The sequence below is a fragment of the Talpa europaea genome, assembly GCF_964194135.1.
Source record: "Talpa europaea genome assembly, chromosome: 14".
Taxonomy (NCBI): Eukaryota; Metazoa; Chordata; class Mammalia; order Eulipotyphla; family Talpidae; genus Talpa; species Talpa europaea.
The window spans coordinates 90817865-90832243 of record NC_140082.1 but is presented as its reverse complement, the minus strand read 5'-3'; the positions used below and the strand labels follow the sequence as shown (position 1 = coordinate 90832243).

At 68.1% G+C, this 14379-nt stretch overlaps 1 protein-coding gene across 1 annotated transcript; it reads right to left on the bottom strand.

Moving 5' to 3' along the window:
* Positions 1-3002, bottom strand: STARD5 (StAR related lipid transfer domain containing 5; the record flags this gene model as incomplete). The annotated part of the gene is made up of 6 exons (XM_084254359.1): positions 1-393; positions 563-656; positions 1030-1147; positions 2084-2216; positions 2427-2476; positions 2904-3002. 6 exons carry the CDS (start codon positions 3000-3002, stop codon positions 246-248), a joined length of 642 nt encoding a protein of 213 aa, XP_084110485.1. The 3' UTR covers positions 1-245.
* Positions 3003-14379: the final 11377 nt, after the last annotated feature.

Below are 14379 nucleotides of genomic sequence, written 5' to 3'. Positions count from 1 at the left end.
CCTTCTGGCAAACAGGGAGCAGAGGTGGCCAGAGGGTTGGAGCTGGGCACCCAGGTGCCAGCTGGGTCAGCCACAAGCCCCAGGGGAGGTGTCCGGGCAGGGCAGGCGGCACAGGTTCAGGAACCTCTGCACCCCAGGAGATGCACGGCCACGGGGGCTTGAGCGAGAGCCCAGGCGGGAGAGGCCAGAGTCAGGCTGTCGGGCCCTTGGGGTGTGGAGGTCCTGCCGGCTCCAGCTCTGGAGACTCAGCCCTGGAGCTTCCTCACTGCCCGCTGCAGATTGGCGTAGAAGCCGGCCATGCTGCGGGGGAAGAAGGCATCCACCGCGCTCCGCGGGAGGTAGCCGCCCAAGTCCGTCTGGAAGAAGGCCACCACGCGTGTCTTGCTGGGGTCCCTGTGGGAGGGGGCAGGGTTGCATCCATTCTGCAGGAATGACCCCATGAGTCACTCCGGGCCGGGACTAGGCCTCCACCCGCTCTGCCTCGCCACCCCCCCAATGTCACTGCTGCCCCCACCCAGGTCGCCATCACCCCAGACCGCAACGTCCCTGCTGGTGCCCTCACCCCGGCAGAGGCTCACAGCAGCAGCCGCAGGGGTGGTTGAGGCCCCTCACGTAGCCCGGCTGTGGGGGGCACGCCGGGTGCTCCACATGGGTGGCTGGAAGATGGGTGCAGTGGGGTCAGGGCCTGCAGGGGCAGCTCAGCCAAGGCCCCACCCCACCCCATGTGAACGCCCGCCACACGCGCACACATGCCCCGTCCCAGCGCCCCACGCCAGCCAGAACATCAGCTGCAGGTGCGGCCCCCTTGAGTCTCCACCAATGACAGGCCGCCATGGCCAGGCAGGCTGGGTGCGAGGGTGTGGGCTCCCCGGGAAGTGGCCCGGTGGGTGGGGCACTGCATGTCTCGGGCACACGCTGGCTGGGCCATGGCTGCAACAGCAGGCGGCAATGGTGGCAAGCAGCAATGGTGTAGAGGATGTAGTGGCCAGAGCCCCTGGACACCGGCCGGCCTCCAGGGGCCCCACTTACCATTGGAGGTGATGGTGCCATCCTCGTAGGTCTTGACCAGCACCAGGTCCACGAAGTCCCGGGGAGCAATGAGCCTCATGGCGGCCCAGGGGGTGGCAGTTCTGCTCACACACAGAGTCTGTCCAGGCAGAGGGGCCAGAGTCATGATGGGAGGGACACCCCCCTCACCCCCTGGTGTCGGAGAAGGGGTCCAGAGTAAGGCCCCCCCCAATGCCAGCCCATTAAGGCCACCCGGCTGACGGCCCAGCTGTGGCCACAGCCACTACCATCCAGCCCAGGCACCCTTCCCGCCCCAGGACGGCCGCTGACCTGAGGGCAGCTGAGGGCAGGGGCCTGCAGCCCCTGCACAGGTGCTGGGGTGCTGTGTAAACAGGGCAGCCCCACCCACCATCCTGAGAGCAGGTGACTGCCCCGCCGCCCCGTCGTGAGCTGGCATAAGGCGCCCGCTGAGCCCTACGGGGTCCACCCCCTGCCCTGGCACCAGGCCACTGAGACCACCTGCCAAACACCCCGCAGCCCCCAACGTGTTTCCAGTTTGGGCTGAGGCTACCCCTCGCCCTCGAAGCGACAGTGGCTGCTGGTCAGTGCCATCCAGCTGGCTCCGCTGCTGCGGCCACCACTCAGTCACTCTGGGGGCAGGACGGAGACAGTGCGTCCTTGGCCACCCACCTCTGCAGCGCTCTGGGGAGCAGCGGCTCTGGTTGGACAGGGTCTAGAGGGCACCCCAGGCCTGTGTGGTGTTTTGGGCTACCGTCCAGAGGCCTCAGAGGGGACACGCCTCCCGAGGAGCCAGGCCAGAAGTGCCACCTACCCGGCCCATGGCCCCACAGCCTGCACCACCTCATCAGGCCCAGGGGCAGAGGCCCAGAGGCTGGCACTCCTGGGCTCTCCCTCAGCCCTGGGGCCGGGCCCTTGGTCACCGGGCAGCCCCCGCAGCCCTGCGTGCTGGGCCCAGGGTGAGGGGCACTCCCTGGCCAGGTGTCCCGCCCCCCCCCCCCCCGCCAGGTGTCCCGCCCCCTCCGTCAGGCCTGGGTGAGGGTGTGGACAGGTTTACATCAGTGAAGCTCTGGACAATTTCAAAGCTGGTCACATTGTCGTCCCACTTTTCCCGCAGGCCCCCGGCCGCCGGCCTCAGGCACTCCCACACTGCCTCGGGGCGCCCGTGGATGATGCCGTCCCCGCGGTACCTGCACACAAACAGGAGCCTGAGGCGAGCGCCCCGCTCGTCTGTCCTGCTCTTCCGGGCGGCCTGGCCGGGCGGGCAGCTGGTCCCGCCGCCCCGGCCTGCGGACAGACGGACGGGAGTGTGCTAGCAGTGGCTCAGTTAGCACAGAAGCGGCTCTGGAGGGGAGGCGGGGAGCGGGGTGCGGCCTCCCACCAGCCCTGCCAGCACTTACAGGCTCCCGGGGAACTCCGCGGACCGCCTCCAGGAAACGGAAACTCCGTTCTGTCAAAAGGCACAGAATCACTTTGGAGCCGGGAGAGGCCTGGTGCGGCCCGCTGGGAGGAGGCCGAGCCCCATGGGGTGGGGTGGGGGCTCCTCACTGGCAGAGGAGCTTGAGCCCCTGAAGAGACTGTTTTGTTTCTTTGAGTGGCGAAGCTATCCTGAAAACTCTGCTGTGTGGAGCCCGCACAAGTGTCCTCGCGGCCCGAGCAGAGGCCAGTCCTGACCCCTCACCTACCAGGTGGCTTTGGCGGCCCCCGGGCCAGGGACAGCGCTCGCCTCGGGTCACGGGACCCCCGGCCCGTGGTCTTTAGAGGAACAAGCTCCGGGACCCTCCGCGCACCTCCTGCTCGGCAGGGAAGGCGCCAGGAGAGGGCGAGGCCCAGGACCCCAGCCCCAGCGCAGAGGCCCCCGACCCGCCCCCACTCACGCTCTCCCTGCAGATCGTCCAGCCCGACGCGTCCTGCCGGTACTGGAGCAGTTTCTGTGCCACCTCCTCTCCCAGCTGCGCGGCCTGCGCGGGGTCCATGGTGGGGCCCAGGGCAGTGTGGCCGGCGGGGGGCGGCACCTCACCTGAGCTGAGGCCAGAGAGCCCGCCCTGGCCCGCCCCTGCCTGGGATTGGCGAGGGTTGCCCCGCCAGCTCCCCGAGCGGGGCGGTGCTGTTTGGGGGGCGGGCTGAGCTGGGCTGGCCTCCGTGCGGCCATAGTGGACTCATGGCAGGAAGGAGCGTCGTGATTGGCGGCTGCCGTGGGCGGTGTGCCCTGGAGGGGTGGCCCCGGAGCGGTGGGCGGCCTGGTGGTGGGGAGGGGCCAGGCCTTGAGAGAACCATCTCTGGGGAGTCCCTGGTGGGGAGGCGGCCCGCTGCCTGCGGGTGGGGGGGGGCAAGAGGACTCAGGCTGTGCCCACCCCACCTTGGGCTAGGGGAGGGCCTGGAGAGGCAAGTTCTCCTCCCCTGGCACGGTGCTGGGAGGCCTCCAGATAGCTGAAGCGCGGAGGTGCCCTGGGTGAAGTGAGGTCAGTTTGGCTAAAGGGCTCGGAAGGACATGAGGTCCCGTGTAGACAGTGATGGGGCGGCCGCTGGGAAGGAAGCTGTGGGGATGTTCGGGACCACGGCCCCGACCCAGGGTTACCCGCTGTGGGTTTGGAGAAGGCGCTTAGCCTCTGAGCCCCCCGAGCTCCAGGCTGAATGGGCGCCAGCACATGTCCAGCTCTGAGGGCCAATGCCCGGCCTGCGGCTCTGCGGAGACCACAGCAGAGCGTCACAAACATCGCGGTCTGTGGGAACAGTCAGCTTCCTGTGCCAGTGCCGGGTCATCAGGCCCACCCCAGACCCCCAGCAGGGGAAGGACGGGGCGGGGCAGCTGGCCGTGGTGGGGAGGCCGTCCCGGTGAGTTTCGGAGCAGGGCAGACTCTGCCGTGAGCATGGTGACATATTTTAAATTGACGTTTGTCTTGACCTGGGCTCGGGCACCCGCTGTGTGTGAGCCGGCGGAGGACGGCTAGCTCGTTATTCACCAGTAGAGGAAGCAAAGTAACGGGTTTCTGCAGGGGCGCCATGGGGGTGCGTGCTGGAGTGGTGCTATGGAGCGCTGGACACCCCCACCCAGGAGGAGGTGAGGGGTATTTAAAACTGAGCTTTGAAGACAAGTTCACGTTCTTTCCATTCTTCCTGTCCCCCCGTAAAGTGGGGAGAGAGAGCAGTGCTGTCTCGCCAGGCAGCCGTGGGGCAAGAGCCCCTAAACACAGCCGCTGGGGAGGGGCGGCGCGGGGCCAGCGTGTGCCGCGCGGGAGCAGGCCGAGCGAGGGGGCGCTCGTGTTTGTGTGGCGGCTGTCTGCCCGTGGACCTGCTGTTCCCGGAAGGCGGGTGCACACGTAACCAGGGAATAACGCCACGGGCGCCTTTTTCATTTTGTGTCATTATACTGTTTAATTGTTTTAATCACTAACGTGCAGGGCTTTCTAAATGGAAAAGGCCTCATTAAAGATTGGTGGGGAGACTCTAAGAAGCTGCGGGCGGGGCCTCTGGATCCTGCCTGCCAGGGCGGGGCCGGGCTCAGAGGAGGCTCCTGTCTGGCTCCGAGCGGGGATCTGGGAGATCATACTTCCAGCGCGGCCCATGCAGAAAACGGACACAGGATCGAGACAGTCTAACGTGAAAACAGCCTTTACGTTCTGCTTGGAGAACACGGGCAGCCCTTGTCTATGGCCAATCAGACAGGCTGTCCCTGTGCAGCGGTGACACAGTGGGAGGGGAGGCCAGCGGGTGGGTGGGGCTGGCTAGGGGCATGCCCACTGCTGCTGGGTGTTGCCATCTGCAGGAGGCCACAGTCCATGGGGAGGGGTGTCTGAGCCGTGTCCTGCTCCCAGGGCCGTGTGGAGCAGAGCTCACTGGCTGGCACCCTAGCTGATTTTAAGTGGGTGCAGCACAGCAGGGGCCTGCAGCTTCAGCCAGGGCCTCAGCAGACCAGCGGGTGGCCGACGGGTCCCAGTGCCCACACCCGGAGCCGCCACCTGGAGGGTTGCTCTGCCTGTCCACGTGACACAGACCCCTCTGGGGACCCCAGACCAGCCCCATCTGCTTTCACAGGGCTGTCCTGGGCACAGGGATCTGCTGCCCGCAGCACAGCCAGTCTCTCCTGGCAAGAAGAGTCTCACTCAGGGACCAGCCTCTGCCCTGGCAGGTTTTCTTGAAGAGACCAGCTCCAGGCGGCCTCCTCCTCTGTCTTCAGGTGGGGACGACGTGACCCAAGTCCCCTCCGCTGAGAACGCCATCTCACAGCCTGTATATGCTACCCGGAATGCGACCTCTGGGGTGACTCTTCCTGGTGGGGCTCCATAGGACAGCCTCGCACATGGCTGGGGCGCTGTCTCTGGGTTCAGTCATCCTGGTCCCCTCTGGACTTGGCCCCCAAACCTGGCGTTTACTTCTGTTGACAGCCTGGATGCTGGCAGAGATTTTACCTTGCCCAGGGTCCCGGGAGTGCAGACATCGGGCAGCAGGGCCAGGCAGAACAGTGCCTGTGGGGAGACCTCACAGCCTGATGCCCCGCGTGGAAGCCCACAGGAACAGGCCTTCCGGGGTACAGGGGTTAAGTCAGCACTGTCCAGCAGTTGCCAGCCACTGCAGCCTGAGTCCATCCCTGGCCAGGGAGTTGCCCACAGGGCACAGCAGCCCTCTCCTGTCTCCCCGCTGCTCCCTCAGCAGTGGATTTCAGTGGATCCGCCTGTCCTGCTCCCCCCCCGTCTCTGGTGAATCCTCTCACTCCCGCACTTCTGGCCTGTGCCCCAGCTCTTGTATGCATAAATAAATAAATCTTTTAAAAAATTAAAAAAATAAATAAACGTGATGGGAACATCTTTCACCCCCTGCCCCGAGGGCTCGTCTCGCTCACCGTTGCTGGCACACAGACCCCACTTTGGCCCTAACACCTGCAAGTCTCCGTTCGGGTTCCCATGTGGGGGCAGAGTGTGCGACCGCTGAGCGCGGAGGCCAGCTCCCTGGGACTCTGCATGTGGGGGGCGGGTGTGCCGCAGGGGGCCTGGTGGAAACCCAGGCCCATGCTGGTATTTCTTTTTCCATCCCCGATTCCCGGTGGTGGGGAGGTGGGGGCTGGGGGACCCTGAGGGCTGCACTGGCCGAGAGGGGGAGGGCAGAGCAGTTACAAGGCCGGAGGCAGGTGACTGGGATCAAACTCAGGCTCCCAGGGGCCGGCTGCTCCTCGCCCAGCTGGAAGGGCCGGAACTGCTTCCCTCCCGCCCCAGCCCGGGCCTCAGGGCGGCCTGGCCCGGCGCTCCCCCTGCCGGCCAGAGGGTGGCAGCCACTGCCCGCCAGCCTGTGGACAGCTCTGGGGCCCAGAGGCAGTGGCTGCTGGGCAAGGCCTGCCCTGGCACCCTCTCAGCCAGGAAATGGAGGTACAAGACAAGGCAGGTGCAGGGCTGGACCTGCCTCAGCCCAGGCGCGTCCAGGGCCTTATACCGCGCATGAGTTTTGAGGCTGCGCCAGGCCCGGGAGTGAATGCTGCTCTGCCAGGCCTCTGGGCTCCCTCAGTCACGTAGACCTCTAGACCTCACTGCTGCTGCTGCCCCCGAGCTGCGTGTCTGCTGTGCTTCCCCAAGGAGGAGGCCTCGGGGCACAGGGCGGGGCCAGCTTCTGCACGGGGAAGCCCACCCATCAGAGCCTGGTTCAGGCCCGGGACTGTGCAAGGAGGCGGGCGCCGAGCCTGGTCCTTCCGACCGCTGCTGGGGCCCTTCTGGGCCGTCTGCGTGGCCAAGGGCCCACATCCAGAAGACGCCGAGTCCTGGCCCAGCATGGAGTGGCTCTGGCCTCGTGGACAGTGGACCCCGGCCGGCCGCGGGCTGCCTCAGTGGAGCTGTCACTGACCTGCCAGTGTGGTGTCCAGGCAAGTGGTCTTGGGGGACGCCAGTGTCCATGTCAGAAATGAGCTTTGGGATGCCCCAAGGCTGGGGTGAGGTCAGCCAAGCCCCCCCCCCCCCGCAGCCCAGCTTTGTCCTCGGCCCCATGTCTGTCTGTGTCACTGCAGTCACCCTGGCCGCACTGCCTGTGGGGATCGTTGGAGGCCCTTTACCGCTGCTGGCTGTGTGGGAGGATGGCTGTCTGCACACACAGTCCCGGGCTCTGTGGCGAGGTGGAGGATGCAGTGGGTGGGCGGACGAGGTGGCCTGAGCTCCCCTCTGCAGGCAGAGCTGGACCCACCAGGGAGAGGGGCAGCGGGGAGTGGGGCCTCACGGGTGAACACAGCTGCGCTGGCCCTCAGCGGCCTGGACTGGGCCCTGGGGTGCAGGCAGATGCTGCACATGGGCCTGCCTCCTGGGTGATCGAGAGGCCCAGCCAGTGTGGGGTCTGAGGCCCGGCAAGTGTGGGGTCTGAGGCCCGGACCTGGAGCTGAGAAGCCCCCTGAGCCGTGGGTGCTTCCTGAGAGTGGGCTGCGCCTGCGGTCGGGCCAGTGGGCAGCACCAGCTGGACAGCCACAGCTGGTCCACGCCGGGGGACAGTGTGCTGTGGGCATCTGAGCTTTAGGGACATGCAAAACAACACGTGCCCAGGCCTCCTGCTCCCCCGGACACCGGCCCCCAAGGCCTTGGTCACCAGGCCCCCCGGTGGGGACGGCGGCCTGCTGTGGGGCCTGTGTGTCCAGGGTGCAGACATCACGGCTCCCCTTCCCAGTGCCCACTCCGGGGTCCCCAGGGGCTGTGCCAGTGTCTGGTGTCTCTCTGCTATGCATGCACCCCTGGGCAGGGGTGGGGCTCGCCACGGGGAGGGAGCAGCCCCCCAAGGCTTGTTGCAGGGGCAGCTCTGCCGGCCTGGCTCCCACCACCCCCTCAGAGCGCCGGATGGGGCCTCGGCTGCTGCGGCGAGGGATCAGGAGGATGGACAGCATCTGTAGTGACTCAGGCCAGGTAGCGGCCCCAAGGGCCACTGGTCCGACCTGAGGACTGGCAGCAGCTGCCGCCGACCAGCCTTTGTGCCCCTGGTAACCAGCAGGGAGGCCCCAGGATCACGTCCCCAGTGGGGATGCCAGTGCAGCCTCCTCCCGCCCAAAGCTTGTACCTCCCCATGGAGCGCCCGGCGCCATCTGCCTCTGTGGGCAACGGAGGGTTGAAGGCCAGCGGAGGCTGCCCCGCCGCAGGCTGCCCAGGGGAGGGCTGGCCAGCCTGCAGGTGGTCAGAGCCCCACCTGTCCTCCTCCTTTGCTCCCCGCCACCTCTGGGACCAAGGGGCTGGCGGGCTGGGCTGTGGACAGTGGGGTGGGCAGCCCCCAGGCAGCCACTGCCTGGGACACACGCTCTAGGGCCTGCCTGGACAGCGCCTCACCCGAGTCCACCCGCACACTCAGTGGACGCCACCAGCTCCACACTGCCCAGGCCCTGGGCTAGGTGGCAGCTCTGGCTGCTGGGGGGCGTGGGGCAGCGTGGCTAGTGAACTGCAGAGGCGGGCCTGTGGGTAGGGGTGGGCTGTGAGGGACTGTGTTGGCAGAGAGGAGGGTGGGGGCAGGGGGTGGTGGGTGAGGGTAGGGGTGGGGGGTCCAGACCGCAGAGGCCCTGAGGGCTCAATTCTGAAGCTGGGAGGCCACTGTCTGTCCAGCCTGTGAGCTGCCCAGTGAAGCTAGCCTGGAGGTGGCTGTGGGTGCGGGCCCCTCTGGGAGCAGCGGGGATGCTGGCCAGGGTGACAGGGAACTGAGGCTCCGGCTTCGCACAGGATGCTGCTGAGGAAGCCGTGGCTGGACAGGTGGAGCCCTGGCCCCAGTGGGCTGAGCTCCTGGCCAGCGCCTCTCCGGCTTGGCCTCCCCACCCAGGAGTGACCGTCGGTGCCCCCGGTTCGCAGGCTTGGTCCCGGCAGCATGGCCCATGGAGGGCACTCTCAGGTTTGGGCACCAGGCCTGGGCCTCCGTCCTTCTGGCCAGGCTGTCCAGGTGCTGGTGCGTGCCATGTCCATGCCCGCGGCCGCTCCTTGCTGCCCAGGGTCCATAGGCCAGGCAGACCGAGCCCTGAGCACCTCCTCCAAGGGCTCTCCTTGCCTGGCAGCTGCCCTGGCCAACTCCAAGGGCAAACATGGGCTTTGCCCCCACCTGGTTCTGGGGGCCGGAGGGTCATGTCTGGCCAGGGCCTGGGCCGGGGTCGGGCGGGCACCCGGGCAGTTGGGGCGGGGGTGGAGGCGGCCAGCGCGGGGGTTGGGCGAGCTCGGCGGCACAGAGGCCCATGAATCACATCGCAGACGCGCAGGGAGCAGGGCTGATTGATATTCACGCCGAGGCCGCCAGGCGAGCGGGCGTGATTGCCACGGCGGGGGGCCGCTGCGCCAGCGGGTCTTATTATGATGATGAATCTGCGAGTCCTCGGCACAGATGCAATCACCCTCGCAGCGGCGGCCCCTCATCACTCACAGCCAGGCCCACGGGCTGGGGGCGGGGCAGCGGCCAGCTCGGTCCAGGGCCCTCCCGGGCCCAGGTGGCTCACTCAGCTGCCTCATCGATCGGAGAAGCTGGACATCTGGGCAGCCTCAGCAGCTGTCCCGCCTGCCCACCCGGTGGGCTTTGTCCTGGATGCGCCTGGCTGGCGAGGGGACGAGGCGGGCGTCCTCGCTTCTGGGAGCTGCTGAACCCTGACGGCGACCGAGCACCGTGACTGGCCGCACTGGCCTTCTCACAGGCCCTGGTAGGGGTGACGGATGGCCGGGGCGCTCCCCAGGGCCCAGAGCCGCCATTTGGCACCCTGAGGGCCCTGGTGAGAGCAGCTGGCCCCCAGGGCCGGCAGCAGGTGGACGCTGGGCAGTCAGCAGTGGGTTGGGGGCCGTCCTGCGATCCCCCTGTTCTTTTCCCCATGAAAGGGGGGCCTGGCGCAGTCGCCATGTTTTCTGATAAATCACGGCTCCCGTCCCCCGCCTGCCGCCCCAGAGGTGCCAGCACGGGCATAAATCACGCTGATGAGCACAGGCAACATGCGGGGCAGGCCCCCAGGGCCCCACAGAGCGCCAGCCACCCGGTGCTGGGTCCTGCTCCGCCCGCAGAAGGCTGGGCCAGGCTGGCGGCCGAGGGACCCCAGGGCTGGGCGGGCACAGGGGCCGACCGCGGGTGTGTCGAGCCTCAGCCCCTCGTCTGGAGAGCCCCTGCAATGCCTGCCCCGGGCCCTGAGGGCGGCCCTGGCTCGCTCCTCTGTCCCTGCGGTCCGAGCTCAGCGGGCCATGGGGACAGTGGCTGCGCCAGGCATGCTCCCGCAGGCTGGCCCCAGACGCCGTCCCTGGGGTTGGGGGGTGCCCGCCTGACACTGGCCCTCAGCTTTGCTGTTTGCTCGAGAGACCTTTGATGGGGGCGAGCTGACACTGGGCCCACACCCGCGCAGGGCGGCCCGCAGGCCGGGGTGGACAGCACCTCCCCAACGAGGCTCAGCGCGGGCAGGTCTGGTTTTCGCGGACGTCTCGCACCACATGCTCCCCCTTGTCCTCAGCTTTGTGCCATGTTTTCCTCGTCATTACAGAAACTTAAATGTACTTTGTGTGTGATCAGGAGTTTTCCTTTGCTTTTAATTTTCTTTTGTCATTTAACCGCGCTCCTTTGGCTGACATATCGGCTGCACGCCCAGGACAGACACGGGCACCCGAGGCAGCCAGCCCCGGGCCTCAGGCAGGCGTCCTGAGCTGGGTTATGCCAGGCCGGGCCGGGACTTGACTTCAACCCGTCGACCCTGATGTCCTTGCCGCGCCCCAGGGGGCCCTGGAGGTGTCAGGGAGCACTGATGACCCCAGCCCGTTCCCAGCTGGAGCCCCAGGGCCTGAGAATGGGACTCCTGGAGCCTGCACGTGGCCCTGTCACTGGGTGGTCAGGAGGCAGACTCTGTGGCCCCGCTGTGGGGCGACCTCCGTGCCAGGCACATGGCCGGATACTCCCTCGGCCGCAGCGCCGTGCCTGTCCACTGGGCTCCCAGGTGCCCCTGGCGTCCACCCCTGGCTGCTGAGGTGGCCGGCGGGTCTGCGGTGGAGGCAGGGTCCATCTGCTGTCCTACGCTACGTTGGGACTCCAGGACCCCAGCACCTGCCACCCTCCACTCCACCAGCGTGGAGACCCTCACCCCACGCAGGCCAGTGCTGTCCGGCGGGCTCGTCCCCGGGAGCCTAGCCCCTTTGTCCTGTTCCGCCGAGGCCCGAATTGGCTGGGCAGGGCGGCCCAGCCCCCACGACGGAGAGCCATCCTGACCACCCCGCTGGGCCCTCTTTAGAGTCCTGGGTTCTCAGGGACTGAACTCTGACCCCCATTCTTCCAGCATGAATCCAGCCTGCCCGAGGGCAGGGGCCAGCCGCGAGCCACACTGGCCAGGAGCCGCGCTCAGCAGAAAGGCCCTGGACGGGGCGCAGGGCAGCGACCTGGGAGGAGCTGGCAAAGGGTCTGTGAGGCATAAGCTGCCAGCCAGAGGACACAGAGTCTAGGAGAGGGCCCGGCCTGGACTCCCACCCCTGAGAAATCTACCTCGGGAGCCAGCAGGGCCCTCCCCACCGCGGACCCCTCCGCCCGGCTCTGGTCCAGCGCCTGGGCCCCAAGACGAGGCCAACGCAGCCCTGTGCCCCGTGTCCCCGCAGAGCCCTGCCCACAGGCCCCTGTGGCCGCGTCCGTCTGCCTGGGAGTGGAACCCTCCAGCGTCCACCCCAGTCGGCCTCTCCGGGAGGCCCAATGCCAGATGCCCCTGCCTGCCCCTGCCCTGCACCCATGGCCCCCATGGGGTTGTCCGAGACCCGGCCCCCCGGCTCCCGCACCTGCAGGTCAGGAGCCCGGCACGAGTCCTCCTTCTCCTGCTCATCCAGCATCCAGGCTGCCTCCGCCTGCTGACCCTGCTTTCTGGATGTGTCTTGGTCTGCCCTCTTCAAGCATAGCATCCTGGACACAGGAGACACCACCCTGGCTTCCCTGGTCTGTCCCCACCCTCCTCGATGCCCCCACTCGGGCTTTGGGGACCCACTAGTCCCCTCACAGCCTCCTGTGGCACAGGCTGCCCTTGCGGGACTGCCCAGCGTGGGCTCTGCACATAGCCCCGCGGGGCTCACACAGACTGCCTGGCAGGCCTGGAGCGCCGCCAGATGCCCCTTAAGCTCCTCAACACACCTCGGACCCTGGACAGGTCCCAAGGGCCTCGGCCTCCCGCACCCTCCCGCTGGCCGTACTCACGCTGGCCCCTCAGCCCCTCCGACGGCTCCTCCTCTACCCAGCCCTCCCTGCCCGGGGCCCTCTCCGCAGGGCTCTCACGCCCCCACCTCCCACCTCAGGAGGGCACCAAGTCCTGAAGCAGGTGCACCTCCACCCTCACGGGGAGAGGCCGAGGCTGGCTCCAGCCTCCGCGGCTGCTCGGCAGAGCGTCCCCCACCCCCAGCCCATCCGTGCCCCCGTCTCCTGCCTTTCCTGTCGCCTCTGCCTCCACCCCCGAGCCTGCCCTGGCCAGAGGCACCTGCGCCACCTGCTCACTCTGGGGACAGGTGGCCTCGAGCAGCTGCTGACCCCACCCCGTCCCGCTTCCGGGGGCCCCTGCTCCATGTGCCCCCTGAGCGCTGAGCCTCTCTGCTCCCCCTTGACCTTCCCCATCCCGGTCCTGCCCTGGGCGTCTCGCCCACGCTGGAGTCTCGTCCACGCTGCTCCTACACATGGATGACCCCCCCACCCCATCTCCAGGTAGGCCTCGCTCCTGGACTCCAGGGCCGCCTGCCCACCGCCTGCCCACCATCTGCCCACCGCCTGCCGGGTGCCCCGACAACTCACAGCCGACACAGCCCAAGTAGAACAGCCCAGAGCAGCAGAGGAGACCCCCGGCACGCTGCTCAGAAACCTGGGGGTCACCCCGGCCCCACCTCCCAGGGGCAACAGGGACTTCTGGCTCCACCGCTGCTCCCAGCCATGCTCCCAGGCCGCCGGGGCAGCAGCGCCCCTCAGGGGCAGCCAGACTCCCCACATTGCCGCCGCTTTAGCAGTGGCCTCTGGGGCCCTACCAGGCCACAGCCCCCAGCTGAGCGGTGAGCGGAGGCCGGCAAGGAAGAGGAGCGCACCGCGGGGACTCTGCCCCAGTGTGAGGGTCGGATTGGACCCGGGGACACAGGGATATCGCCATGGAGGGTTGGTTTGTTGCCCCCTCGGCTCTGGGGTTCCCAGGGAACCCCTGGGATTCCGGAGGAGCTGGGGCTGCTGAGAAGGCAGCCCCTCACCTGTCCCGGTTGCCAGTGGGTTTCGAGCCCAGGGCAGTGCCGGGAGGCCTGGCCGTCTCACGCAGGGCTGCACTGCACCCGCCCCTCCCTGGGCCTGCTCCTCCGCTCTGTGCCGGACCAGACCCCACTGTCCTCTAGTCAAGCACCCCCCTCTTTGGGGGGTCACGGTGCTGAATGAAGTGTCCAAAATGGCTCAGAATATCCAGATGGCGGGACAAGCCGCCAGACCCTCTGGAGGCGCTCGGAGGCCCAGCCCTCGGGTCCTGGCAGAGCCGCCCACACCGCCTGGGGGGCTGCAGAGGGGTGCCCCGGCTGCGCACAGGTGAGGAAGCAGTGCTTGGCCTGGCCCTCAGGCCAAGCAGGGGTGAGACAGCCAGAGCAGGGCCAGATGGGTAGCTGTGGCCTGGAGAGAAACACGCAGAGTTAATTAGGAGGCTGTATGGCACTGGAGAGAGGCAATGCGCACTGACCTGCCCATCGGCCCAAGGAGGGCTGGGGCAGCAGTGGGCAGGGGTTCCGGAGCCCCCAGGCAGTCACCTGGGAAGGGTCTGCTGCCCGAGGGAGGGGTGGCGAAAGGGCTGGGGCCAGCCACTGTGGTCACTGAGGGAGCCGCCCCCTCCTTGCCAACAGCAAGGCTCATGCCGGCTGTTGGCTCCGAAGCCAGCTGGGAGCACCGAAGCCGCTGGGAGCACCGAGCACGGACCCAGAGTCCCGTCCTGGCGGGTGTGGGCCCCGAGGCAGGTGGGTGGGGGTCGGGGTCTGCCCCCCCCTCCATCCCCTGGCAGGGGGTGGCGACGAGTGGGATTCCACGCGGGCGGGGAGGGGACCTGCAGGGCACCCAGAGGCGCGACTGCTCCTTCCCGGGGCGCCACCCGCTTCGCGTTAATGTCTGCTCGGGCACCTTCAGAGCGCACAAAGGTGGGGAGCCGGCGCGGGTATTCCTGAGTCGCCACCGCCTAGTTTCAGCCACTCCCCCGCTCCCGGCCAACGTTTGCTCCAAGCAACGGCCGTCACCCACTTTGGCGGGGACGAGGGGCGCCGGGCCCCGCGGGGCGGGCGGGGCGCGGGCGGCGGGGGGCGGGCGGGGGCGGGGCTGCGGGGCGGGGCGGGGGGCGCTGTCGCCGCGACTCTGGGCGCGCGCAGGGCTCGGAGCGCAGTGTCCGCCCGGCTCGCAGAGTTGCCGCCGCTCGCCGTCCGCGCCGCCGCCGCC